Genomic DNA, 27,978 nt, shown 5'->3' on the forward strand with positions numbered 1-27,978 from the left:
GACATGCCAAAGGCGTCTCCTGCATAGACATAATAATATGTCTATGGTCTCCTGTATCGTTTCCTTCTTGCATTAAGAGCTGATTTTAGTTTTTTTTTTTAATTACAATTTTTTTCCTTACGTCCTGAATGCAACGCATCCTCCGCTAAGCTAGTACGTCGGGATACACCTTCATACCAAATAAAGAAGAGTCAGTGTTTAGAAAAATTGTTAACCTCGGGTTTGCTTCTGTTGACGGCATAAAAATGCTGAACCCGCAGAGGTCTCTGTCTGAGTTGCCGAAGATGTCTGCTGCCAGTCAAGTGGAGAGAGCTGTGCTGGTAAGCCCCTCAACCCCACGTATCTGCACCGCACCACTGCTAGTTGGCAGGAGAAGACGGCACCGTCTGGCAGTACTAGCTAGCTGCCTAACTGACTTTTCTGTCCGTTAATATATCACGTTTTGACATTCGCCTTTCCAGTGTTTGTGAGAACACAGCTGGAAGAAGCTAACACAGTAGCTACTGTTTGCGGGAGGCAGACGCGAGCATCCACGCGCTACAAAACCAGTGCTGTGACCAGAGGACTCGCGCTGTCACTCCGCAGTGATGTTGACTATCAGCGGGCCCACCGTGGTACCGACACATCCAGCATGTAGTCAGAAATGACCTGAAAGCGTTGTTGGAAGCTTAAAACTGGTCAATGCTGATTTATTGACAGTTGTTTTCCACATTGAACTACACCGTTTGGGTCATTAACAAACATAACGAGGACATTCCTAATCGACAAAATACGTTTTACGAGGCTTTTAAGTTTTCATTGTCAGTGTATTGATTATTTTTCCGAGTTAAGCAGTCTGAACATGCAAAAGTTGTGTGTGTGGGGCTGGGGCGAGGCTAGGGTATTTTTAGTGGTGCCAAGGCACCACCGTGAGATAGCTCGGCACCCCCTGGCTCAGCACATTTTTAAAATATTATATTATGCAAAAACACTTTTTTTTTTTTTTTTTGCTCAAAGATGCATTATTTTAGTGACCATTTTATTTATTTTGTTTTTGTTTTAACTCTTTACTCCCAAAATAAATGTTGAGTTATCTTCAATATTTGTCTCAGGCTCTCTGTTATCCCCGTCAAGCCACAGTCTTTTGAAATGAAAAGGTCGAAATTGAATGTTGTAGGGGAAAACGCTACTCAAAGCAAAACTAATACAGCTCCAAAATTTATAAATGTACTAGTTCGCCTCAATTAGTGAGAAATAATGTGCGTCTGTGAGCACTGGGGGCTGGGCACCCCTAAAGACCAGATCCTAAAATGTGTGTGTGTGTGTGTGTGTGTGTGTGTGTGTGTGTGTGGGGGGGTGGATAAAAATCTTTCAGCCATAAATCAGCCTTACCGGGTCTTCAAATGATATAAATACAACCTCAGCTGAACAACACATGACACCATGTCATTATTTAATTTCAAGAAAAAGAAAAAGCCAGAATGCAGAGGCGATGTGTGAATAATTAAGTACACTCTGTGATTCACTAGCTTGTAGAACTACCTTTCTGGCAGCAATAACTTGAAGTAACTGTTCTTTGTATGATGTTATCAGTTTTGCACATTGCTGAGGAGGAATGTTTGCCCACTCTACTTTACAACATTGCTTAAATTCAGTTTGTGGCCATTCATGTTTAAATTGGCTGCAGAACTGAACTTTTTCAGCCTCTGTGTTGTAGTTTCTGTGCTATGTTTGGAATCAATAGCCGCTTTCGGACTGGAGGAACCTTTGGGAGTTCTAATAACCTTTTAATCCGCGGGGCCGTTTTCTCCCGTGTTCGGACATACAGGAATTCGGGGCTATCTCCCTTAGTTCCTATAACTATTTAGCTCCTTCTCCGAGGTCGGGTCTTTTCATGGTTCTATAGAACGATCTGAGGGAGGTGTGTGGTGGTCGGTAGCTCCGCCCCTTGTCATTCTGCCACGGCTGAAATGTTTCCTCATAGACACAGACACAACCGGCGGGTGTTTAATAAGTTAAACTTACACTGGTCTCATTTGTCTGCAGCGCTCTGCTCTCCTTTCTTCCTTCATGAAATGAAAAAGTATCATCTCCTGACTCTCTCTGTGAGCTCTTCCAGCCTCGATATTAGACGCCTGATGCGATCGTCCATGATTAATATCACCATCATGCAGACCATGAACACGATGGCCTCCCCGCTCTCCATATTAGCTTCATTGTGGTGTTTTTTCTTCTCTAATTACTTTTACGGGTTTTGTTTTGTGTTTGAATGTGGCGCTAAACGGCTAACACGTCACTGACGCAGACGGCTGCGCGTGGCACAAAGTCACCTTAATGTTATTGTGAACAGAAGGAGGGACTAACAATAATGCAATAACAAAATATTTGTATTCATGAGATGCAGAACACTCTGGATCTACACGGGACTTCATGTCATGTTAACTGTAGGGAGAAAATGGTGAGCTAGCACACTACTCCTGCTTGGACACACAGTCCATAAGTGTTAAATGTTGTAAATGTGATGTGTGTAATAAAATGAGTGTTTATACCAGAAGAATTCCATCAGGTGCAAAGTACAAACAACCGCGCACCATGTGACTGAATGTAGAGAGTAAAGAGAGATGTATTTGTCTTATTGAATGGCATTTGTAGAACAAGTTTACAGAATGGGAAGCCAGGAGATCTCACAAGTTGTCCTGTAAACACTGACCTTCAGCTGCTGGGGTCACAGCTGCTGAAAAGCTGCGGACTGCTGCAGCTTTTAAGAAGTATTTCAGTTTTCCAGAATCAGAACCACTCAGCTGAAAACCTTTTTTTTTTTTTTTGCTTTTTACAGATCATAGACTCACAATTTATATATAAATAATTATTTGATATCAATTCATTATTTATATGAATACATAATGAATAATTGAAAAATGTTCTTGCATGATAAAAACACATTTTATTTGTGTGTCGTCCTTGATGTCACCCAAAACACCGAAAATGGTGAGAAACAGGAATGCTCTGTTTTAGGGAAGCGTAACGCAGCCTTTTAATTGTGATCGATAGCTTTCGCAGTTTCCTCCTCACAAATCCACCATCTTTGTAGTTCCTCCCACGGGACGAACCCACCAGAAAGGTTGATGCTGGTTTGTATTTCCCTGTTTTTTCTGTAGTCATTTTGTAGGAGTTCAATCTGTATTTCATGTGTTTGGTAGGAGGAGGAGTTCAACTGGCTGCTGAAAGAAGAAGTGCATGCGGTCCTAAAGCAGCTCCAGGATGTACTAAAGGTAAACAGCTGTGTGTAGGGCTGGGCGATGCGAGTCAAATCTGTACCACCTGATTTAAAGGGCCAATTCACAGGTTTTGCACATGAAGGTCTGTTTAGTTGCTTTTTTAAATATGTAAAATGTCTTCTTTGGCTTGATTGGAGTTTAATCAAGTCTTAAGATGCCATGAAGATGTCATTTCAGCTAGTGCATCAAGACATTATATCATTATATACAGCCTTCATGAAGAAATGGGTGCAAATACTTTGATTTGATGTAGGTCAGGGGTGTCAAACACAGTTGGCCAAAATTATAAACTTGGACAAAGTCACAGGCCAGCTTTGATATTTATTGAAAAAATGTCTACAATTGAGGAAGTTTTTCCTTCTCTTCAGATATAACGATGAAGCTTTTCATATGAAAACAAACTGAAGTTTTGCTTAAACATTGAATCTGGAACAAGCAAAGCTTAATACTATAAACACATGTGAGAGACACATCTGTGGCATTCATTTATTAAATGGAATTTAAAAAAAATCTTTCTATTCTGCAGCGTGTGTCCTGATTGACGCGCCAGTGCACCAGCAGAGCATTCTGGGATTTGTAGTATTTGCGGTGAATGCGCTGTCTACTGGCAGGCCAGCTCTAGTAGACATTTGGTAATATGTTGCGGCCCAAATACACTGCTCAAAAAAATGAAAGGAACACCTAAACCAGGGGTGTCAAACTGATCCTTGAAAAGACCGGTGTGCCTGCAGGTTTTTGTTCCAACCCTGCAGCAGCACAGCTGACTTGTTTCAGTCAATCAACTGAACTGGTTAAGACCTTCAGTGCAGACAGTTCAGTTGATTGAATGAAACAAGTGTGGCCCTGTGATGGACTGCCGACCCAGAACTAGTCAGTAATCGGTCTGTTGAATTGTCTCAGTCGAATGACTTGAACCTAAGACACATTTTGCTTTGTTTTTGTCAACAGGAGGCTTCTCGGCGTTTCTCTGTGCCAACACCAGGCCTGGAGAGTCAACTCAAACAGGAGAACTTCATCCTGGGCAGCTCAACGTAATGCTCTAAATCACTTTTCTGTTCATGTTAAAATAACTGGCCAATTTCATGTATGCATTGCAGTTCGTACATCCTTTAGATGTTCTGCAGGGGTGCATGTGAGAACATTAACATCCATTTTCCATTAGTGAATTAGACAGTGTGTGCTGGTAAGAGCTATTGCTTTATATTCTTTTCTGCTGACCTGTTGCTTTCCGCTCTACTCCCTGATGTGCTCTGATACATGAGGTATTGACATCAACAAAAAAAACAACCGTCAAATAGCCTCATTCAGAATTTGAATGTGCTGTAACAGGGTATTTTTTGCATCATGTCCTCCTGCTGCCTATAGGCAGAAGTTCTTCCACAGCCCTCCCCCTGTATGTCATGTTGGGACAGCACAGCTTCAACAGAAAATCTCCAGCTGTGATGGACATGTTTGGAATGCAGTTGAAGGAAATAGTCCCATCCGAATTGTCCGCACCGTCTCTTAAACATTTCCAATGTTCATGTGAGAAAACGGCCCATGTCAACAAGCAACAGGCTTTTTTTTTTTTTTTTTTTTTTTTGGCTTAGGCATGGTTGCAGGAACAACTCTTGACTCCTCTCTACTCAACTTTAAAACGATAGGGATAGACAGAGAGCTAACTATAAAGGTGAAGGGGTTGCAGTGGCTGTTGACAACAGATGGTTTAGTCCTGGACATGTCCCTCAGAAGGAGCACCTCTGCACCCCACATGTTGAGCTGTTAGCTGTGAGTTCTGTCCATGTTGTCTTCTGGCACTTCACCTTACCTGCCAATGCTGCGTGCGTACTCAACAGATAAGTTGTTGCCAAGCTACAAAAGCAGAAGGCCAAACCCACTGATGGCGATCTGATTTTTACTTAATGTGGTCTATCTAAAACATCTTCGATTAAAAAATGTATACCACAGCAATGACACTTAGTGTCTTCCTGTGGGGGAAGTGGCTGTCAGATACTCAGTGATGGCGTGTGAGGGTGCTGGTCATTTCCGTCATGTTGTAATATTTCAGATATCAGATCAAGGGCCCTCACTTGCTGCAAAGTTGTTTGTACGTTGCTTAAATTTGTGAACACACACCGCAGCAAAACACATCAGACTGCTGACTAAATTAAACACAATGCCAGTTTTGCCACATGACCCTCTCAGTCATACAATCTCATTCTGTTTGAACCTACAACACACTGCTGTGCTCACTCCTGTATTTTTAGAGTCAATAACATGAAAATGTTGCCAACACACAAGACCAGTCCATGCATCCATGCATTTAAAGATTGCATTATTGCACTGAATATCACATGTTGGCGTGTTCTAAAGTCCAGGTCTGACCATCAGATAATGAGACTAAAGCTTGTTCAGCTTGCTCATAACCGGTCTCATTTTGGTATGTACATCCTGTAAAACATAACTGCAGCAGCAAAAGTGGGAGACAAAAAGAATCCCAAGCATCATTTATGGCCAAGTTAACTCTCTAAGTTAACTTTAGTTGAAGACACACACGCAACTTTTTGAAGTGCTTACTTATACGTTAGGAAGTAATATTTAAGTGACATCATGGAAGATTTTTGTGTCTTTTGTAGATGAGTGCTGGGTTACAGTTGTAAATGTTGAGGAAAAAAATTTTTTTTACTCTTCCCCGGTGTCGGGTTTCACTAACTTTGATGTGTAAGCAAAGAAGGCAAACGGTGTAATCTGTCACAACCATTGTTCCTGTGAGTGTGCTGAAATAAAAATGCTGTGTGTTTCTGCAGCATGGATCAGGTGAAGGGGGTGCTGACTCTGCAGGGGGAGGCTCTGTCTCAGGCTGTGAGTTTGCAACATTCTCATGAAGGCTTAAGTTCCCCTTTGAGAGGATGACACGTTGATCTAGGGTTAATGTTTGTCTTTTTATGTTTAACTTTTCTTAACAGGACATAAACTTGAAGGTTGCAAAGAGCAGCCAAGTGCTCCACTTTCAGTTCAGAGAAGACAAGCAGTGGAAACTGCAGCAGGTACTGTAGTCAGCGTGTAACCTACCTACCAACACTATACACACATACATATATATATATATATATATATATATATATGAGAGAGAGAGAAAAAAATATATCACATTTTGGTCTTCCAACGCTAGCTCAAACAGCAGGTATACGATACATTTGCTTGTGGAAATCTGAAATACTGGTAAAGAACTAAAACTGGTAGAACAGGCAGGTATCAGTTAGCAGTGTTGCCTCACAGCTGGAGAGTTCCTGGTTCAACTCTGCTCTCTGGATTCAGTTTGCATATTTTCCAAAGTATTTTGGGTTAGTTGGTGCTTCCCATTGGCACGTGTGGAGGATGTTATAGTAAATGGATGGATGCAAACAAGCTTGCGGATGTAACAAAAACATAACGATGCCTTAAACTTAATCCTACAAGCCCAACCAAGTGCAAGTCTCAAATCTTAGAGATGCATCGTAGAAAAAAAAAAAAGTTATTCAATGTTCATGAGAACCTATGGTTATAGTAGTTGTTAGAACAGGGTATGTTGGGTCCATTTCCCAGTGTGCATCTACTCAGTCCTGCCTTAAAGGGATAGTTTGCCTCTTTTGACATGAAGCTGTATGACATCCCATATTAGCAATATCATTTATTAAATTTGACTTGCCCCCTGCTGCCTGGTTTTGGCGTTAAAGAAGGTAGTCCGGCTAGTTGGCTTGGGCCACAAAAATAAAGCGTTTTGCTTCTCAAAACAATATGCGTTCAGTGTTTCCCGCAGGAAATTGCTTAGTCAAGGTGGTGAGTCGTCGGCCGGGACAAGGGGTTTTGCGCGGATAGCGTTCCGTCGGGTGGCAGCGGGGGGGGTTAGAGCAATAACGAAGCTGTTTAAGAGCTGTAACACTTTTTTATTTACATTATTAACTATTTACATTAACAACCAGTAGGTGTCGCAATTCAATGTTATCAATGCTGTCTTTTAATGTCTGAGCCTGGCAAAGCATTAGTACTTTGGTTTTAAAAAAAAAAAAAGTTTTTTATTTTTTATTTTTATTTTTTTTTGGGAACGTTGACAAGGCGGCAATGCAAGTTTGCTAAGGCGGCCGCCTTAACTATAATGCGCTGCGGGAAACACTGGCGTTCAAAAGAGTAATACATTTGCATCACAAAATCGTTCAACAGAAAAAGTCAGACCTCACAATCGCTTGGCGCTATTTTCTCTCCCTTCATATCAATGCGTTCAGCCACCTGCCGATATCCGCACCTGTTTCGAAGTTTACTGCTCGGAAGCAGGAGACTGCTCGGTCTGCACGGTTTACATAGCCCGTAGTTATACGAAGGTAGAGTATAGGTAGACTCTGCCATAGGTAGACTCTGCCATCACTCAAGCCATACCAGAGACGAAACCAACACAAAGTATTTCATTATTATGGAATTTACTTCTGTTTGATTGGATGATCAACTTTTCAAATACTCCTATTTCAAACTATATTTTTAATGATACATTTGCTAAGTAAATGTAAATCCAAAATCACTAAGCTAAGGTGAGCACTTGGAGCACATTGCTGCAGTATGCAGCACATTTTTTACATACTGAGGGTGAAGTGAGGATACTTTTCAAACCAAAAACATAATTATTTTTTATTTGACTGCTTATCAGTTGACTGCTTCCAAAGTGTAGACAAGAAAAAAGAGATGTAGGATCCATTTACCTTTAAAGGACCACTAGTTTAACCGTGGTGCAGTTGCAGTATTAAAGTTACCTTAAATATCTTGGAGAACTTGTTTCTATTTTTATTTAAACTCTTTTATATCTTCATGTAACCCCAGAGATCAAGACTCTGTGGAGGCCATGCCATACGTTGCAGAATTACTGTGTTTTCTTATGGCTGAATTGTGATAAAGGGAAAAAACCACCCCAGTTTCTGTGATTTCATGATATAGTTGCTGCTTAGATGATGATTAAATTTAATCTTGAAAGCAGGAGATGCTCTGGGTGGATGTTTTGTCTTTTTTGCTGAATTAATTTAGGCCAGTCGGTGCCAAAAACCTTTTGAATTGTAGGTTGTATAGATTTATAAAAGGTGAATCCTTCCTGCTCTCATTCTTATTTTTTATGTTTTTGTTATTTGTTTAGATTCAGGATGCCAGGAATCATGTGAGCCAGGCTCTGCAGCTGCTGAGCAGCCGTGATGAGAGCTACCGCTTCAAGACAGGTGCTGAGGTTAACAAGGTCAGCCTTTCCAGAACTAAATGGAGCGGAGGCTGTGGCTTTTTACTGTGTATGTGATATAACCTTGTGTTTCTGTTGTTGCTGTAGCTCATGGATGCAGTGATGCTGCAGCTAACGCGAGCACGAAACCGCCTCACCACGCCGGCGTCTCTGACCCTGCCAGAGCTTGCCACCAGTGGTCTGATGGTACAGGACGGCTTAAGCACACTTTTCAGACGCACTGGTTTAACACACAGTGGGCTACAGTATTACTAGTCGTGAATTTTCAAGGCATATTGTTTATAAGAATAATTTCCAGCCTGGAGTGACACACATGCTGAACATGAGGACAAAGCCACTGATGAGAGCTGAAAGTTTAACCTCTCAAATGTTTTTTTTTTTTTTTTGTTTGTTTTTTTTTATTCTGAAACTGAGAAATTAAAAGTAGGGCAGGGCAACGATTAAGATTTTTAATCACATGACTTCCCTGATTAATCACGATTAATCGCCTTTTGTAGGCAAAATCAAAAAATGAATTCAAAAGTAGTGTATAGCTTTTGGCATTTAGTTTTATTTTAAATGTGCTGCCATATGAATGAAAGTGCCATAACATTTGTTGTGCAAACACACTTTTCTTTTTTTAATATTTTTTGGGGCTTTTTATGCCTTTAATTATAGGACAGTTGGAGAGAGACAGAAAGCAGGGGGCAGAGAGAGGGGGGAGACATGCAGCAAAGGGCCACTCGGTGAGGGACTCGAACCGGCGCCAGCTGCAGCGAGGACTATAGCCTCTGTACATGGGGCGGCTGCTTAACCCACTACGCCACCGACCGCCCCGCAAACACACTTTTAACATCAGCATCTTTCTGTAGTTTTTATGTAGAAGCCTCGCTCCACTGTCTGTTTCCTTGAATGACTTGCTGCTATCAGTTGTGTGTTTTGCCTTTAAGTGATATTTTAGACTGGAACTACTACGCTGAGAAGACAATTCAACTTGGCAGTGTTTACAGATGACTTTGGTTCTGTCGAATCCGCCGTCTGGAAGAACTTTAACATGAAAATGGCCGAGTAAAAGTTCCGTACCCTTCTCCATGTTTGGTGGATCCGCCGATTACTTTCTTTTCCTGTTCCACAGCAGACAGCAACAGACTTTAACAAAATAAAAGCCTGTGAGCAACAGACTTTTACAAAATAAAAGCCTGTGAGCAACAGACTCTTAGAATAATAAAACAAGGGTGGTTGTAGTGGGTTGAGCAGGCGCCCCATGTACAATAGGCTACAGTCCTCAGCTGCAGCGGGCCCCGGTTCGAGTCCCGCATTGGACGGCCCTATGCTGCATGTCGTTCCCCCTCTCTCTGCCCCCTGCTTTGTGTCTCTCTGAACTTTCCTATCTATGAAAGGCACAAAAGCCCCCCCCCCCCCCCCCAATTTTTTTTTTTTTTTTTTTTTTTTAAATGATAAATAAATAATAGATAATATTTATCTGTATTAAATAATTGATGAGTTAACCCGATAATAACAAGTTAACTCGCCCAGCCCTAATCAAAAGTTTTAGTGGGCAATTTAAAATTTTCCAGAAAACCCTCAAGTTTTATAAGGCTGTTTTGACAAAGCCTTAAGATGAAAAATGAACCACTGAATATTTCCCAAATACTTTCAAATTCTCCGTGCGTCCGTGCACAAAGCCAGATGCATAAAGAACCCTTCAGTGGTTTTAGAACCGCCGGTAAAGCCGTCTTACAGGTGAAGCGTACGGGTACATACTTTTGCAGTTAAAAGGGACCTCATACACCCGAAGAGAGAGAAGTGTCAGCTTATTTACCATGAAGCCTGGTGTTACTGTTCCACAACCTTTCCTTTCTGTTTATCCATCCATCCCCAGAAAATGTTCACTCCTCCCATGCCAGGCGACGTGATGGTTAACTTTTACATCAATTTAAGCAAACTGTGTTTGACTGTCTACCAGCTGCATGTGCTGCCTCCCAACACCACCAAGGTCAGAACATGTGACATTCTGCAACTCTACAGGAAGTTGCATGTAATTCACCTCATTAATGTTGTAATGTTTTCTCTCTCATTTACTTAGAATTTCAAGCCAGCAGGAAGCTCAGTGTTGCATAACCCAGGGGCAATGTTGTAAGTCTTCTTTATCCAGATTTAGTTCAACTCGTCTGTTTGCTCTACCATATGAAATGGAAATGTTCAGTTCTGGATACATGCGTTTAGAAATGCCCCACCAGGAAATATTGTGAAACTCAGTCAGGAAATTCTGGAGTTAAAAAAGTTTCTATTTACATTTACATTGTGCATGTTGAAGTCCCTCTAAACGCTCTCTCTTTCTTGTCGTGAACATTTTTTTCTTTCCACAGTGAGCTCAATGCCAACCGGTTTGAGGTGAGCCATGTTCACAAAGTGGAATGTGTGGTGCCCTGGCTCAATGATACGCTGGTGTTCTTCACCATCTCCCTGCAGCTATGTCAGCAACTCAAGGACAAGGTGAGCGACACTCTTACTGATGAATCCTAAAGCAACAATACGTTAAAAGCAGCACTAGTCACTGTTTTATAGTGGGGGGGCAGCTAAAGGGTCTCGAACCGGACTCGAACCCTGGGCGACTGCGTTGAGTAGCTTCAGCTATATGCATGGGGCTTCTGCTCAACCAGTTGAGCAATGCTTGCAATTTATTCTGGTGTCGGTGGGCAAGGAAATCAAATGCTGCTGCGAATACCAAACCCTGCTGCCATGTTTTTCTAACAGAGACCAAGAGAAGTGACACTATCACAGCAATTCTTACTGGTCTTCACTGGTAATCAGTCAGTGGGGTCACATGGCACTGAAAGGATCGGATAGTTGGCTAGATTACAATAAGAATGAGTCGAGCTAGGGTAATTCTCCTTGCATATATGGCGGTGAATGAATCGGATCAAACTCAGGCATTCGAGAAAATGGCGAATGAAGATTGTTAGCTCGATTCTTTCATTGGAAGCTCAAGAACAAGCCGGAGGAATCTCAAGTTAAATAAAGTGTTTATTGGTAGTCACACGTCAAGCATATCAGCGCTGGGCTGAGCGCAGCGCTCCGTCAGACTGAGCCCCGATTTCCGGGTATCATTTGCATTTATAGCCTCATAGGCTGGACTCACACTCGACCGAGTATGATTGGACAGGAGTAGGTTCAACATGCTTTGTCATATTCTCTGGATCAGCCAAACGATGTGTGTGTGTGTGTGTGTGTGTGTGTGTGTGTGTGTGTGTGTGTGTGTGTGTGTGTGTGAATCTTGCACCTGTTTTCCCAGGCTAATTGTTTTGTCTCCCCATTCCTGGATCACTTTAGGTCATTGTGGAAAAGTACAGAGACTATTTCATTCATAATGTCTAAGAACAAAGCCAATTTTAACAAGAGCAAGATGAACATTTGGTCTGTGATGAGCTGCTTGTTGCACTAACACGATGCACAACGGAGCATTCTCCATCGCGTTGTTTATTTCTGACGGCGACAGCAACAGGAATATCGTCTCTCCCGACTTCCAGTTCACGACCCCGGGAAAAAATCTTGAGCATACGCAGAACGCAAAGTCTAATTCACCACGTGCTTCACCCATCTGCAAACACGTTTAATTTGACTTTCAACCGAATTATCTCGGGGTCTTAATCCGATCCAATTTCTTGTCAGATTAAGGTGTCTACATGAACTTAATAACTCATTCTTACTGTAATTTAGCCAATTATCCAATCCTTTCAGTGCCATGTGACCCCACTGAGTGAGTTTAAGATGTTGCTGCGTTCCTTTAAATCTTTGAATGATCTGGCTCCTGTTGTTATCTGGGATCTCTGTGAACCTTCTGGCTGCTTGAGACCGTATGAGGGGCCCTCTTATTATGACTAATAAAGCTCGAAACAGTTCCTAATGTGACCTTTGGGCTCACTGCCTAAATTTATCAGACAGTCCAGCTCAGTATCTTTTAAAAAAATCTTCTTACAACAACAGACCTTTTCTTAACCTTTTGTTCTTCTTTCAAATTTCTGATGTTATTTTATTTGTTTTAGTGCCTTTTTTTTTATTCATTGTGATTTTTGTAAGTTTTAATTCTAAAGCATTTGGAACCGTTTTGGGAGCTTCTTGGAAAAGCTTCTTCTGTACTGTTATTGTATTACGTACTGACAGTCAAGTCTTTCACTGCAGAAATAAGGAAGATGTTAATCCGTATCACTGTTACTGAGTTACTGTTGTCATGATTACATGTTGGTATAAAATGGCTGGTTAGAATGGAGTATGGAAATCGCTTTATTCTCAGTTCTCCTCAACATCAAAGTTGTTGCTTGACACATCTGATGCTTCTGGACACATTTCTCGGCACAAGTTGATCTGATCATGTAACAAAGTTCTATTATATCTCTGAGAATTTAAATGAAGTCAAACTGATGTTTTCAAATATTTCTACCACTATTTCAAATATTTCCCACTGTACTATTGTGTTTAAATGAGGTTCTATGTCCTTTTTCTTGCAGATATCTGTCTTCTCCAGCTTTTGGAACTACAGACCTTTCTAATCCACATCAAGTCCATCCCTAAGAGACCCGTCTCACCCCAAACTAACCGCTCAAGTGTAAGGGATATCCTGGAAAGGCTTTATTTTTGGACATATTTATCATTCAGCCAGTCAGCCTAAAATGTTGCATGTTTAGCTGAAGGAACCAGTCAGATCCCAGCAGATATCAACATTTTGCCATTTGTTTTTGTGCTAGTTCAGCTTATTGACATCCTCTGATAGGCGTGTTGCAACTCACAAATAGAACTTGAACTTATCGATTGAATGTGATTATTGTTGAAGTCATTTTTTTGTTAAAGCAATTTGTTACTCGATGTTTAGGTGGTTCTCGTCCTAATGCTATCACCGGTCATGTGAAACACTCATTTTTGCACTCAGGGCGGAAGGTCTAAGCAGTACTAAATCATCACAGTGTTTTGTTTTAATGTCTTTTTTCCTAAACCCTTAGGGTTTCAGTTCATAGTTAGAACTACTCAGCTTCTGAAAGGATTCACTTTATCTTTATCGTAGATCTGCATTTGGAACGCTCACCCTCTTCTCTTATTTTAGATGTCAAATAATTACATGCAAAGCTGCTACATTATATTATAGGAAAAGGTCCAGTCTGTAACTTAAAAAGGAAGCTGTATGTCATGAAGAAGTCATTGTAAAACAAATCAATCAAAAGTTTAATCTCATCACGGACTGCCTAATAACACTGTGGAGCAACTGCTGCTTTGTACTTCTGTCACATGTTCTGAAGAAAATGTGCAAATCAAACTTGGCTCTGTCAGTAATGTGTGACAGCACAGAATGAAGGGTGTCGGTGACGGGCCTGTTCGGTGTGGTGCACAGCACAGAGGAGAACCCAGCCTCGCACGGTTGGGAAGTGGTTGTGGAGTGTAGTACTCCTACCTGTAGTACGAGTCTCCACTGCTTATGTGGTCACGGTGAGGTGCTTGGTGTCAACACTAAAGCTTTTTATGCACGCACATGTTGTATTCTTAATAGTGGCCAGTTTGGGAAAACATTCCCTGTTGTGAGTAGGGGATAAAAACAGGAAATAGATTTCCTTCCCATTTACGGTACACCACCATCTTTCCGTGGCTCAGCGCCAATGTCTGATTTGCCAAAAAGGTTTGCCCCACAGTGGTATTGGCTGGTGTTTCGTCCACTGCTGAAGTCGTGCATACGACGTTGATCACACAGGGTATTCTTCTGAGAGTCCAGGCGCTACACTGCATTCATATCACGTGTGATGAATGAGACCAGAGAAAGTTTACAGACTACAGTTACTTATTTCCTCAAAGCTCTTGTATGATCAATATGTTTATTGACATCTCAACACCATGTCCACTAAATATAACTGTGTTTATGGACATTTTAAAAACAGACAGGCTGATTTCAGGCACTTCTCTATTATCCGGTGCCAACACAGAAATATCAGAGTAGAATTTCAGACCCAATAACGAGGTGTTTGATGAAGCAGATGGTCTAGTTCCAGCTGGTGGAAGGCATTGAAGCGGGGCTATTTTTTTTATCTTTTATTCATTGCCCTGTTTAAGGAATATAACGTGGCGTCTCACATTCCATATTTTGAACTAAATAAGCTACTTGTCTCGTCTATTTTTGTCTGTTCATATTTATTTTGTTCCCCACATGTTGTTGATTACCTGTTAACCAAATACTAATTGAATCGTGAACAAATGACTTAATTCCAGTAAGTGTTAAGCTGTCTGTGATATAAACTGTGGAAATGATTATCTGTGCAATAAAGATGTACTCAACAACAACCTATCTGTCTTAAAGTCACCATTGGACTTTCTTCACTGCTCAGTCCTGCCTGCTCAGATCTGTTTCAAAGTGATCACATGTTCTCTGACTGCACCCATTTGCTTTTTCACACGACAACGACATTGGAAGCATTTTCGCTTTTGTTGCTAAAAATCCACTGCACTTCGGCATTATCACTTTAGCAGCGGAGACGTGGGGGTTTTAACATGCAAAGGGTCTGCAGTTTGGGGGCTTCCGGAGGTTAAGATCGGATCATACGAAATACACAAGACACAAACTGACGTGTTTAAAGCAGATGGTGATTCAGGCTGAACGTTTTCACTGTTTACACAGTGTCAACCGCCTTCTAGCTCAGCAGATCACAGGCTCGAGTCCTCGCTGTCATAGCCATTTCTCTTACCGTCCTATTCAAATGTTCCTCTGATTAAACAGTTTATCACAATGAGAATTTCTTTGGGCAATGTTAGTGGAATCTTCTCATGCTTTGGCATTTTTTTCTACAGCTTCCATAAATGAAACAGTCATGCATGTATTGACCATGTACATTTTTATTATTACATGCAACTTTTAAATTAAAATGTTAACCTCCTTACAGCAAATCAAGAAAGAAGAAATGTATAAAAATCTACATAGAGGCATAAAAACAGAGAGCTAAGTTTCCAGCTGCTCTGTGGCCATCGAGCAATAAAACCCAGAAGCAGTAAAAGTCAACGAGATCACGTGTTGGATTTCCATGCATAGCAGTGAGTGTGGATAAAATGTGGCTTGGTGTGCAAATCAAATCATTTCGCATTACAGATGAGTGACGGCAAAATCAAAGCGGAGGTTTTGGCACAGTCGTGACGGATTCTGTCAGTGGAGATCAGCCGTCAGGGCTCCAGAGCCATGTTCTCTATGCCGACCTTGTGTCGCCGAGGCTGTTGAGGAAACGGAAATCAAACATGTTTCATTAGACACTGTTGTCATTATCCCAGGGCAGTAATCCTCAATGACAAACGCTCATTTCATGGGATGAGACTGTTCTCAGAGGTGACACTACAGGGCCTGGGCAGAAAAAAAAAAGGAGATATTCATTCACTCATTTTCCAAATCCTCCTCATCTTCCTTAGGCCAGAGGTTAAATACCTCCGGCACAAGCTGCCACTATTGCACAACAGGTGATATTCCAAACCCTTTTTTCCCCCCAGTGTTTGGGTATGACTAAGAATCCATTAGTCTTATGTACACATGTTTGGTAGACATTTTGTACTTTTTTTTTTTTTTTCTTTTTACTAGTAATCTGTAAATGTGCAACCTATCTAACTACCAAAGAATGCAGTTTGTGGCATACCAAAAACAGGGGAAAAATGAGCACTGGGCAAAGGACAAAACAGTGACGGACACCACAGAGCCATTAAAACACAGTACTGTGTGTGTGTGTGTGTCTGTGTGTGTGCGTGTGCGTGTGTGTGTGCAGTACTTACGAAGCCACAGCTAAACCAATATCTTACTAACCAAAAGTCAACCACAATGCTTTGTCAAGAGCTCAATGCAGCTGAGCACCGTTGGCAAATCTTTTCTTTTTCCATCAATGTTGAAAAACCAAATGGTGCAAAGACCACAAGAGGTGAAAAACAGACCAGAGGAAGAATGTCGTCTCCTCTGACAAACCCTCCTTCACCTTTTTACCTTGTTAAAGAACAAATGTATGTACGAAGGACGCCTGCATGCTACACACTCCCACAGTAAAGCATTAGGGAGGTTCTGTTGTGGTTTTGGCAGCTACGTCATAAAATGAGCCTAATCCTTTAATCCACATGGTAGGATTCATTCTTTTTTTTTTTTTTTTTTTTATAACTTCAATTTTTATTGAGTTTTCACATGGGCAAAAACAATGCATCAAACAAGGTACAAGATACAGTAATAATAACAACACTAACAAACTGTTGTGGCCATTTATGTTTCTTATTCATGGGTTCTATCGGTTTGGTTTTCTTTGGTATGTTGGAATATACTTTGGTTGATTTGGAGTCAAGATCTGGGGTTAATTTTGTATTTGAGATTGTTTAAATTATTTTGGTGACTTTTGGACCCGCCCATTAATCAAACAGATTAAGAACACACCAGGGGCTCTTTTTTGTTGGGCAAATGTCTGGTGTGAGGATGGGAGGTGGTGGTGAAATGATTTTTTGACCACTTTCAGATCTTATTAATTTCAAACAAGTTAACTTTCGTTTTCATCTCAATCGTAACAATTTTTTGTTATTGTTTTGTTCATATTTTTTGTTGGTAAGAAAAAAAATAAACCACATATATTTTAACAACTGAAGTGCGTGCAAGTCAAGAACACAACCACCTGCTGCCACCCACGGCCTTTATTGGATATATCATTTGGAAATTTAAAAGGCCGCGACACAAACTCTCTGGAGATATTACTATTCAGTCCACTGTTCCATTTAGCACATGTTCAGTTGGTGTCATGTCTCAGAAATGTTCCATTTTTCACAGTTTTTTTTCAAATACGTTCTCTTTGAGTCTCAACAGGTATGTCAATTTTTCCATAACAAAGATTTCCTGGACAATTTCCAACCACTGCTCCTGTTTTGGAGTGTTTCTTGTGACTGCTTTCTTACTTGCTGCGAGTAATACTTTAGTCGAGTACAGATCTTCTTTCATCACAACCTTCTCAATATTCCCAAGATACATCACTGGACAAGTATTTGGGATTTCATTTCCCAAGTCTTCTTTTACAGCCGAGTTAACATTTTGCCAGTATATCCTCATTTTTATACAATTCCAGAAGATGTGTGCATGCTCTGCCTCCATGCTCCCACATAATCTCCAGCAGTCTTGTTGTAGATTTTATCTTTGGTGTTATAAAATATCGAGTTAGATTTTTCCAACAGAATTCCCTCCATATTAATGAATTTGTTGATGTACATTGTGTCTCACATGTGGTACCACTCCTCCTCCTTTATTTGGATTTTTAGTTCTGCTTCCCATTTTGCTTTTATATAGTGTTGACTCCTTCCTGGTCTCACCCAAAGCTTGATAGAAAGCAGAGATGGGCCAAGATCCCTTCTGTTTGTATTAGGGCTGGGCGAGTTAACTCGTTATTATCGCGTTAACTCGCTAATTCTTTAACGCCGATAAATATTTTATCGCGCATTAAAGGTGGGGTAGGGGTTCTTTTTCTGGAGCATTTTTTTACATATTGCTTGAAGTACTCTTCACACCCCCATTGCAACCAATTAATTTAAAAGTTTTGACACAAAAATGAAAAGTTTTAGTGGCCTCTAGAACAAACAATCCAGGAAAAACACTATCCAATCATACTGAACGGACTGTTAACGATGATTGGATTCTGATGCGTCTGTCAAACTGCAATCTGCTCCTCCCTCCCCCTCCTTCCCCCTGTGTGCGTACCCTTCTTCGTGAACAAATTACGCGTCCAGAAGCTTGGCAGGAAGCTAAACTAGAGCCAGCTTGGCTAGCACCTAGCATTATTAAACGGTTCGTTATGATGTTGAAAGGTATTTTCTTACCTGTGAATCCGCCATGAGAAAAAGTTAGCAGAAGTTAGCCAAACCAATCGATGCTTGGTGTCAGAACAGCGCTCGTGCACCTTCGTGCTCGTGAACAAGCATTGCGCGTTCATGTACTCTAGAGGCGTGGCTTCGGGGGGAAGTCTGAAGAAAGGGGTTGGGACTTTTGACCTGTGTATTTTCAAAAAGCAGCTTCGCTGGACTCAAAATCCAGGATCTCCTACCCTACCTTTAACGCTGTTTTATTTAAAGCGATACTCCGGAGTAGATTCAACCTGGGGTCATTTGAACCGTGATATCCAGCCAAGTAGCCCACCCGCAGTTTTTTCGATATTGGCTGAACATCAGCTGAGTTACTGAGTTATCCCGAATAGCTTCGTACAAGGGTTAATGGATCCTGGTCCGTATCTCCAAAATTACCACACTAAAATCACATGCCATGACACCAAACTTCTACAGTAGTACAAATATGGTCTGTACTCACAAAACGATGCATTTGGAAGTTTGTACATAGTCCAGGAGTTTATTATTATCAACACAAGCCTGATAGCTTTTCTGCTGCTAAAGCTGCGTCAACGTCACTTCTGGGAGCTGGGAGCTTCAAAGTAAGATGAGGGTTGATCTACTACTGTAGACAACAAAGTATATGCTATATTCTACATGTTTTTTTTATTAATTTTTATGTTGTAGAGTTGTGAAATTATTTTATCAATGGAGAAATTGAGCAGCCTTGCTTTGTTGTCTACAGTAGTAGATCAACCCTCATCTTACTTTGAAGCTCCCAGATCAAGGAAGTGACGTCGACGCAGCTTTAGCAGCAGAGAAGCTATCAGGCTTGTGTTGATAATAATAAACTCCTGGACTATTTTCAAACTTCCAAATGCATCGTTTGGTGAGTACAGACCATATTTGTACTACTGTAGAAGTTTGGTGTCATGGCATGTGATTTTAGTGTGGTAATTTTAGAGATACGGACCAGGGTCCATTAACCCTTGTACGAAACTATTCGGGATAACTCAGTAACTCAGCTGATGTTCAGCCAATGTCGAAAAAACTGCGGGTGGGCTACTTGGCTGGATATCACGGTTCAAATGACCCCAGGTTGAATCTACTCCGGAGTATCACTTTAACTGTTTTATTATTTATTTTATTTTGTAAAAGTCGAGGTGCCCTTGAGCAAGGCACCATACCCCCATGCTCCCCGGGCGCTGCGAATGGCTGTGAATGGCATCTGGCATCTGCATGTGTGTGTCAACAGGTGCCAACCTGGATGGGTTAAAAGCGGAGGAAAAATTTTGTGTGTATACATGACAAATAAATCTGATCGTAATCTAATCTACAGTTCTGAAACGATGAAATGCAGAGTATTGTCTTGTGGGGTTGTTTGCTTCACTTGCACTTCAACCTGAACTATGCTGAACTACTGAATTTTAGAATTTAAAGGCCTACAGAAAGCTGACACTACACCCAATACATAATGATAATACATACACAGAGGAACAATAATGATCATTGGACCCTACACCAAAACATTTCATAAACGCATGAAATTTGCGATTTTGAATTTGCCGCTTGGAAATCCTTCCTGGAATTCCAGACTGGGGGCGGGGCTTCCGTGCGACGTCACATGTGCCATGGGTTTTCCTGGCTGCTATTGTAGTATGCTTGTTGAGTGGTAAAGGCAATAAAACGTTGGGTTCAGTGCAGTTTTTATTGCGAGTAGATGTACGAAGTGCTGTGGGTGTGTGTGTTGCCCTCAGCACCAGCAGCTCACACCACCGGGGACAGAGGAAGCAGAGAGACCTGCGGTCGGAACTCTGTGTCTCCCTGTTCGCCTGCCTCCTCTCTGGTGAAATCAGCCGGAGCGCATCCCGCCGTGTTCAGCTCCCTGCGGTGCGGACGATCAGGGGGAATCCACCTGGCGGAGAGCGGACACACCGCGGGATGGTTGCCCTGAAATCGACGTGGACACACGTCGGGGCTCTTGATGATCGCTCTGCCGGCTGATTTCCACTCTCCACCTGGCGGAGAGTGTGTCCGCTCTCCGCCAGGTGGATTCCCCCTGAGCGTCCGCACCGCAGGGAGCTGAACACGGCGGGATGCGCTCCGGCTGATTTCACCAGAGAGGAGGCAGGCGAACAGGGAGACACAGAGTTCCGACCGCAGGTCTCTCTGCTTCCTCTGTCCCCGGTGGTGTGAGCTGCTGGTGCTGAGGGCAACACACACACCCACAGCACTTCGTACATCTACTCGCAATAAAAAAAAATAAAAAATAAATAAATAAAAAAAAATCCCCATGATCACCATCATCGTCCCCACTGCTCTCGGACTCGGACTCCGACCCACTGTCACTGGCAATGACTGGCTCGAACCTGTATGGTTCTAGCCCCAATCCCTCCTCGGTTTCTTCCTCAGGCTCTTCATTGTCTTCTTCATTGTCATCAACAATATTAGGCTCGAAATTTGCCGTGAAGAAGCTGTCCAGGTCTGGCAAACTGCTGGCTTCGCTACTAGAACTACTAGTATCAGACATGGTGATTGTTCCAGCAGTTGGCACGCGTGACGTCACGCACCTGTCGTCGGTTTGCCAAATTCGAGTCAAATGTGGTGATAGTTCATTGGGCCTAATCAGGACTATCCAGGGGCCTAAAATTATTTTAAAATCATAAAACAATTCCATGGTATATAAGGAATCGATCTGCTATTTCAGTTTTGTGCAAAAAAAAAATCACCTTTCTGTAGGCCTTTAATGAGTGTTTTTCCTCCTCTTCATTGATCTTAGCCTTAGCACCAGCACCTCCCAGCTGTGCTGATCTGTATGTGTTAAAGTTTTTACCTTTTCATCATCGCAGCAGCAGCAGCAGCAGCAGCGGATCAGGACGAGGATGACCAGCAGGAGAACCATCCCTGAGCACAACAGTGAGAAGGAGCAAAGCGCTCAGCTTTCAGTGTTAAAGTGATACTCCGGAGTAGATTCAACCTGGGGTCATTTGAACCGTGATATCCAGCCAAGTAGCCCACCCGCAGTTTTTTCGATATTGGCTGAACATCAGCTGAGTTACTGAGTTATCCCGAATAGCTTCGTACAAGGGTTAATGGATCCTGGCAGTATCTCCAAAATTACCACACTAAAATCACATGCCATGACACCAAACTTCTACAGGAGTACAAATATGGTCTGTACTCACAAAACGATGCATTTGGAAGTTTGAAAATAGTCCAGGAGTTTATTATTATCAACACAAGCCTGATAGCTTTTCTGCTGCTAAAGCTGCGTCGACGTCACTTCTGGAAGCTGGGAGCTTCAAAGTAAGATGAGGGTTGATCTACTACTGTAGACAACAAAGTATATGCTATATTCTACATGTTTTTTTTTTATGAATTTTTATGTTGTAGAGTTGTGAAATTATTTTATCAATGGAGAAATTGAGCAGCCTTGCTTTGTTGTCTACAGTAGTAGATCAACCCTCATCTTACTTTGAAGCTCCCAGCTCCCAGAAGTGACGTCGACGCAGCTTTAGCAGCAGAGAAGCTATCAGGCTTGTGTTGATAATAATAAACTCCTGGACTATTTTTTGAAACTTCCAAATGCATTGTTTTGTGAGTACAGACCATATTTGTACTACTGTAGAAGTTTGGTGTCATGGCATGTGATTTTAGTGTGGTAATTTTGGAGATACGGACCAGGATCCATTAACCCTTGTACGAAGCTATTCGGGATAACTCAGTAACTCAGCAGATGTTCAGCCAATATCGAAAAAACTGCGGGTGGGCTACTTGGCTGGATATCACGGTTCAAATGACCCCAGGTTGAATCTACTCCGGAGTATCGCTTTAAGTGTAAAACTGTCCTCAGGAAGGACACCTTTGTCCATCTGCAGTGCGACTATTATTCCAGCTGATGGTACGAAGAGAAAATGTGGGACTACAACAGACAACTCTGGAGGGTAAAAAGTGAGGAGGAGGCTTACGGTAGGCGTCCACTATTCCGGCACGTCAAGCCGTATCCAACGCATTCTATTCATTTTCAATGAAATCCGGCCGATCGTTGTCGCCGTGCTCGCAAAGCATGCTGGGATTCCGGCACGGCGAGCGGCGGACCTGCGGCACGTCAAAAAGTTGGGCTCGGCCGAACTTTATGCAAATTTGCCACGGCAGACGGAGTGCGTTATCCAATGACAGTAGATCATGTGATCTCCTGTGTCGCAGCAGCAGCAGCAGCAGCAGCAGCAGCAGCAGCAGCAGCAGCAGCAGCAGCAGCAGCAGCAGCTCTCCTCGCTCGCAGATCCACAGCCATGGTGAAATACGAAATAATGTTCCATTGCTAACGATTTATACACATTAATTTCCCTCCAAAACTCAAATTTTTAGAGGGAGAAACTTCGGTTGGTTAAAATCACAAGTTATTTACTTTCCCCCGGAGCCATTCTACACGCCCCACACACCCACTGTAGTAGCAACACGGCGACAACTTGCATCCAATCCGGCGAGTTACGTTGACGTGCCGGAATAGTGGACGCCTAGCCTTACGGTAGGCGTCCATTGTTCCGTCAACGCAAGCCGTATCCAACGCGTTCAGTTAATTTTCAATGAAATCCGGCCGATCGTTGTCGCCGTGCTCGCAAAGCATGCTGGGATTCCGGCACGGCGAGCGGGGGACCGGCGGCACGTCAAAAAGTTGGGCTCGCTCGAAGTTTATGCAAATTTGCCACGGCAGACGGAGTGCGTTACCCAATGACAGTAGATCATGTAGTTTTTTTCCCCTTTGTTTATTCACCCCTGAACGTTTCGGGTATTGCTCATGTCATTGCTATTGCGGGCAAAATGAACAGCAGCAGTGGCCAGAATGGCTGTGCTAAAACGATTGTAGGCGAATAAACACACCTGAAACATCAGGCAATTGTGTGAGCATCTCCACTTTTGCAGTAAAGTAATGACCATCAAGGAATAGAGGTTCAATCCAGTGCATCAAATTCTTTCATGGGCAGAGGTGGAGTAGTGGATTAAACGTTATCAATAATTGTGATAGGCATTCATTTCAACAAAAGAACCAAATCACACCTATGGCCATGTTTTCACAAGATGTCTTGTTCATGTTTAATTTTTAAATCAGAGAAAAGGTGCAGGGACAGGTGATGCAGCGAGAAGGAGATCTTCTGTGTCGCAGCAGCAGCACAGCAGCTCTCCTCGCTCGCAGATCCACATCCATGGTGCAATATGAAATAATGTTCCATTGCTGACGATTTATACACATTAATTTCCCTCCAAAACTCAAATTTTTAGAGGGAGAAACTTCGGTTGGTTAAAATTACAAGTTATTTACTTTCCCCCGGAGCCATTCTACCGTATGTTCTATCTACAACTTCGTATACACGCCCACTGTAGTAGCAACACGGCGACACTAGGCATCCAATCCGGCGAGTTAAGTTGACGTGACGGAACAATGGACGCCTACCGTTACAGGGTTTCTGAGTAGGGAGAGCGGAATGTTTAAAAATACTTTTTTTTCCTTCTGCATTTTCCTTCAGTGGAAAGAAATGTCTTTATGAATATAGGTACTGACTATGTGTGCGACGCAAAGAAGGTTACATTTGTAGCTTCACTTACCGATGAAAATGAAGAAGACCGCAAAAGAAGCAATGTCCCAGTCGGACTGGAAGAACTGCTTGGACCGCAGTCTGGAAACCACATCATTGAACTGATCCTCAAAGTCCTGCTGGATGTTCCTCTGATCCATTGTCCAATCTGCTCTCTCACACACACACACACACACACACACACACACACACACACACACACACACACACACACAGTAGGTGATGAAACAAGAAAAGGCAACACTTTCACCGAGTACAAATACATTTCACAGTCCATTCATGTAAAGCAAGCCAAAGTACAAAAAAGATCAATAATCTTTTTTTTTTAAAAGTCCAATTCATATTTTACAACTCTCCTTTAGGATCATTTGAGCTCTACTTTTCATCTTCTGGGTGGGTAACGATTAAAAAAAAGAACCTTTGTGTGGCAGATTGACTTTGTAGAATTTGGTCTTCCTTCTGATGAAATGTTATATATAAGAAATCATATTAGTGACAAATATTTCAACACTGCAAGAGATTAGTTACATCATTTGGACTTTGCTCTTATGTGCGTGATGCATAACAACAAACTAAAAGCTCAAAATGAGGATAGAATATGAGTTTCAGCTTTGAGAACATTTTAGGATATCATTAGATGTTTCTCAAGAGAGAAGCAGAATCTTAAGACTTCCATTTTAAATACAGACCTGGCATTTTGCATTAGCCGACATATACTCGGTCTTATATAGAAGAAATCTAGTCTAAAAGTTTCAAACTCATTACACAGAGCTTCATGAACTCGTAGAAACAGTATAAGACAGAGGCAGAGAAGTGGCTGCTTCAGTGTTCGATATGGCTTTTCATATATGTGAGAAGAATGAGTGTTTTCTGCATAAATCGATAAGAAATCAATAGGAAGATGCATTTTAAAACCATCAGCATATTAGTAGAAGAGTATTGCATGACCATGCGCTGGTGTTTTGCTTTTTAAAGGAGAACTTAAAGTGGTATTTCAGCCAGATTACCAGTAGCCAACGATCACAACACAAGCAGATATGCTTAGAATGTTTATTTCCAACAAATAATCTAAAATAAGAAAATCAAATCTAAACACCAAACCTGAGAGGTTAGTGCCCACCAGCAGTCTGAGGAGGATGTTAAAAATAGTTGCCTTCTTTTCCTTTTTTTTTTAATGTAGGCTACAATGATCTATCTTCTCCAGTTTATTATAAATGTTTTTTAAAGTTAGGTTCCCTATCAAAGCCCAACACCCACACTAAGGACATAGCCCCCCCCCCCCTTAAATTCAACTTAAACTCGTGACAGTATTAAAATCTGGTTTAAGTTAGCTTGCATTAACCATGAAGTGTATGTATATGTAAGTTTTTCTATGCCATTAGAGTTTGAATACGAATTTCTAATATCGAATTTTTACAGCATCAAAATCAGACTTTGAATTTGAAAAACCGACAGTGGAAAAAAAAAATTCTGTGGAAAAAATTCAACTTCAAAAAAAAAAATCAGTGGAAAAAGAACCAGACTCAACATCCGGGTAAACAGGGAGAAGCAATCGATCCCTGTTCTCAATTCATCAGATCAGCTCAATAGATATTGAGTAATAAATATTACTCAATTTTATTAACACAAATGGCAAATAAAGTAAACTCACTCACTGAAGCACCATCACCCGCGTTGGTGGACATGGCTGATCTGTCCAATGGAGCGTAACTGGATTGGCTGCCTTTGGATGAATTGAGACAGGGATCGATTGCTTCTCCCTGTTTACCCGGCTGTTAAGTCTGGTTCTTTTTCCACTGATTTTTTTCCACTGAATTTTTTTTTTCCACTGTTGGTTTTTCAAATTCAAAGTCGGATTTTGATGCTGTAAAAATTCGATATTAGAAATTCGTATTCAAACTCTGATGGCACAGAAAAACTTCCATATATGTATTCTTTTTTTCTTTTTTTTTCCTCAAAGGAACTGCAGTTTAGTTGCTGCCATGTTGCTCGCTGTCTGATGTTGTTTATCACAGCTGGAATGATGTACAGCACAACATAACATGACCCACATTAACGCAACAAACTTGTATTGCTCAAACATCTTTAAAAAGCAGCGCACTTACTGCTGTGTTGTCTGCTTAAATGACACGTCATTCACAAATACCCAAGGATCCCAAAACTGAGCCCAGGTAGCGGCACGCGAGACATTTTAATAAACCCGAGGAGTTAGTTCTGTAAACAGGCTTTCAGCTACTTTCATTTGCGCATAAGTTGAACAATAAATTCTGCATTTCTGCGTAGATAACCATTAATACGCATGGTTTCAGTATAAAGAAAATGTTTCTTTCAGCAGGTGCCTACCTGTGGATGCAGCCGCTCGGGTGTTTCCCTTACTTTCCCTTCCGGGTGCGAAGTCTTACTAACTCACCTGTTTCTCTCTGACGCACAAGTTTTACTCCACCTGCAGATTTCCAATCCAAACCTAACCGTACAGCACCGGTCTGATAACCCAGCTAGCTTTTAACAGTGGCTTTAGTTTTACTCCACTGTGCGTAAATACTGACTGAAATGACATCAATTAAGTGAGTTTGGAATGACGCCGCTATAATTTATGAATAAAGGCCATTTTACAACTCAATGCCTAATACCCCCCCCTGCTTGTTGGTATGAAATGTAATTGTTTCATATACAGTATCTCGCATCAATTCACAACCAAAGTGAATTGACACTTTAAAGACAAGGCAGGAAAATTAATTTGAAGTCGAATTACGAGCAATTCATTTCGACATAAACCAATTAATTTGATTAAATCTAATTTAATCTAATTCAATACAAATGTTTGGATTCTTTTTTTTTTTAAGTTTTGTAGATCAGTAAATCACTGCGGTCAAGTGAGCAGACGTTCGTCTTTTCCTGATTTAAAGTGCGCCCGTATTACAGAATTTATGGCAAATGCAGGAAGTCCATGATACGGAGCATGCAAATATTTTACTCAACTGTAAAATCCCTTTGATCCATAATTTCTGACAAAGGCGTGTACACTTGAACTCAGGAACATCCTGGCTGTTCACTCACTCAGTATCAAGCTCATTCACTGTATCATTTTGGAGAAATTCAGCCTGAAAGGTCATTCATTTGATGTGAAAAAGGCATTATTTGCAATATTTACTCTACTGTAAAATCCCTTTGATTCATTTGCCATACATTCTGTAATACGGGCGCACTTTAAATCAGGAAAAAACGAACGTCTGCTCACTTGACCGCAGTAGAAAATCTAACTATCTATCTAAAAATAGTAATAATGATGATGATAGCATACTCATTTCACTTTTATTATTAAGCTACGTTATATTTGTATCATATTATATTATCCATCCATTTATACTAATTTTATAGTATAGTATACTAATTTATATTAATCCGTCGCCATTTCATGCAAACCAAACACACACATTTTTGAAGTGCTCACTACAGAGCTTTGACGCTCCCGTTTCATAGCAACTTCCTCAGGCCTGTATCACTATGAAACCTTCAGAATATGAAGAAGAAGAAAAAAACAGCAAGAGACAACCAGAGAGAGAACCAGTTCCCGCTGGTTCATACGTTCATACGAACGTGTGATTGGTGATCCACAAATGCTGAGTCACGATTGACAAACAGGATTTTCTGTTTTACAAATGGCTTTTTGTTTTACAAATAGAAAATTATATATTTACACATTTGTAAAAACCAACACGTTACAAATAGGAAATTTGTATTTGTGGATAGCAAAACACGCGTGCAACTCAAGGCGTATTTGTAGATCACCCTCTGTGCATTTGCAATTTATGCCCATACACCTAGGTATATTATGTATATGGTCTACAACACCTACAACACCTCCCCTCTGGCTGGAAGAGAACTTCAAGCTCAATAGGCTTGAAGTCTCTCCTAAAAAACAATGGCAAAAACAAAAAAAAAAACAAAAAAAAAATCAAAAAAACTTCATACTGTAGATTTGTATATAGCAAATGTTTATTCACTATTTTTATTTTATTTTATATTTATTTTATTCTATTCTATTTGCTTGTTTTTACTTTAATTGTTT

General features: G+C 41.3%; 2 protein-coding genes across 2 annotated transcripts; one reads left to right on the plus strand and one right to left on the minus strand.

Moving 5' to 3' along the window:
- The first annotated feature begins 131 nt into the window (after positions 1 to 131).
- Positions 132 to 14,789, plus strand: rogdi (rogdi atypical leucine zipper). The gene is made up of 11 exons (XM_075454556.1): positions 132 to 320; positions 3,180 to 3,251; positions 4,206 to 4,288; positions 6,044 to 6,098; positions 6,203 to 6,283; positions 8,392 to 8,487; positions 8,575 to 8,673; positions 10,349 to 10,462; positions 10,553 to 10,602; positions 10,836 to 10,962; positions 12,975 to 14,789. The coding sequence occupies exons 1-11, from the start codon at positions 246 to 248 to the stop codon at positions 13,014 to 13,016; spliced, it is 894 nt and encodes a 297-aa protein (XP_075310671.1). The 5' UTR covers positions 132 to 245; the 3' UTR covers positions 13,017 to 14,789.
- A 527-nt stretch (positions 14,790 to 15,316) lies between these two features.
- Positions 15,317 to 26,324, minus strand: smim22 (small integral membrane protein 22). The gene is made up of 4 exons (XM_075454545.1): positions 26,253 to 26,324; positions 23,920 to 24,057; positions 21,149 to 21,219; positions 15,317 to 15,705 (listed from the first exon to the last, which is right to left on the minus strand). The coding sequence occupies exons 2-4, from the start codon at positions 24,047 to 24,049 to the stop codon at positions 15,658 to 15,660; spliced, it is 249 nt and encodes an 82-aa protein (XP_075310660.1). The 5' UTR covers positions 24,050 to 24,057; positions 26,253 to 26,324; the 3' UTR covers positions 15,317 to 15,657.
- Positions 26,325 to 27,978: the final 1,654 nt, after the last annotated feature.

Source organism: Odontesthes bonariensis, chromosome 21, assembly GCF_027942865.1.
Source record: "Odontesthes bonariensis isolate fOdoBon6 chromosome 21, fOdoBon6.hap1, whole genome shotgun sequence".
NCBI classification, from domain to species: Eukaryota; Metazoa; Chordata; class Actinopteri; order Atheriniformes; family Atherinopsidae; genus Odontesthes; species Odontesthes bonariensis.

Excerpts from the sequence above, each read along its gene's own strand:
- smim22 (XM_075454545.1), bottom strand. The coding sequence starts at position 24,049 with ATGGATCAGAGGAACATCCAGCAGGACTTTGAGGATCAGTTCAATGAT. Across the intron at positions 21,220-23,919 it reads GGTCTTCTTCATTTTCATCG|GGATGGTTCTCCTGCTGGTC; the intron begins GTAAGTGAAGCT and ends TGTTGTGCTCAG. Across the intron at positions 15,706-21,148 it reads GCTGCTGCGATGATGAAAAG|CCTCGGCGACACAAGGTCGG; the intron begins GTAAAAACTTTA and ends TTTCCTCAACAG.
- rogdi (XM_075454556.1), top strand. The coding sequence starts at position 246 with ATGCTGAACCCGCAGAGGTCTCTGTCTGAGTTGCCGAAGATGTCTGCT. Across the intron at positions 10,463-10,552 it reads TGCCTCCCAACACCACCAAG|AATTTCAAGCCAGCAGGAAG; the intron begins GTCAGAACATGT and ends TCATTTACTTAG. Across the intron at positions 10,603-10,835 it reads CATAACCCAGGGGCAATGTT|TGAGCTCAATGCCAACCGGT; the intron begins GTAAGTCTTCTT and ends TTCTTTCCACAG.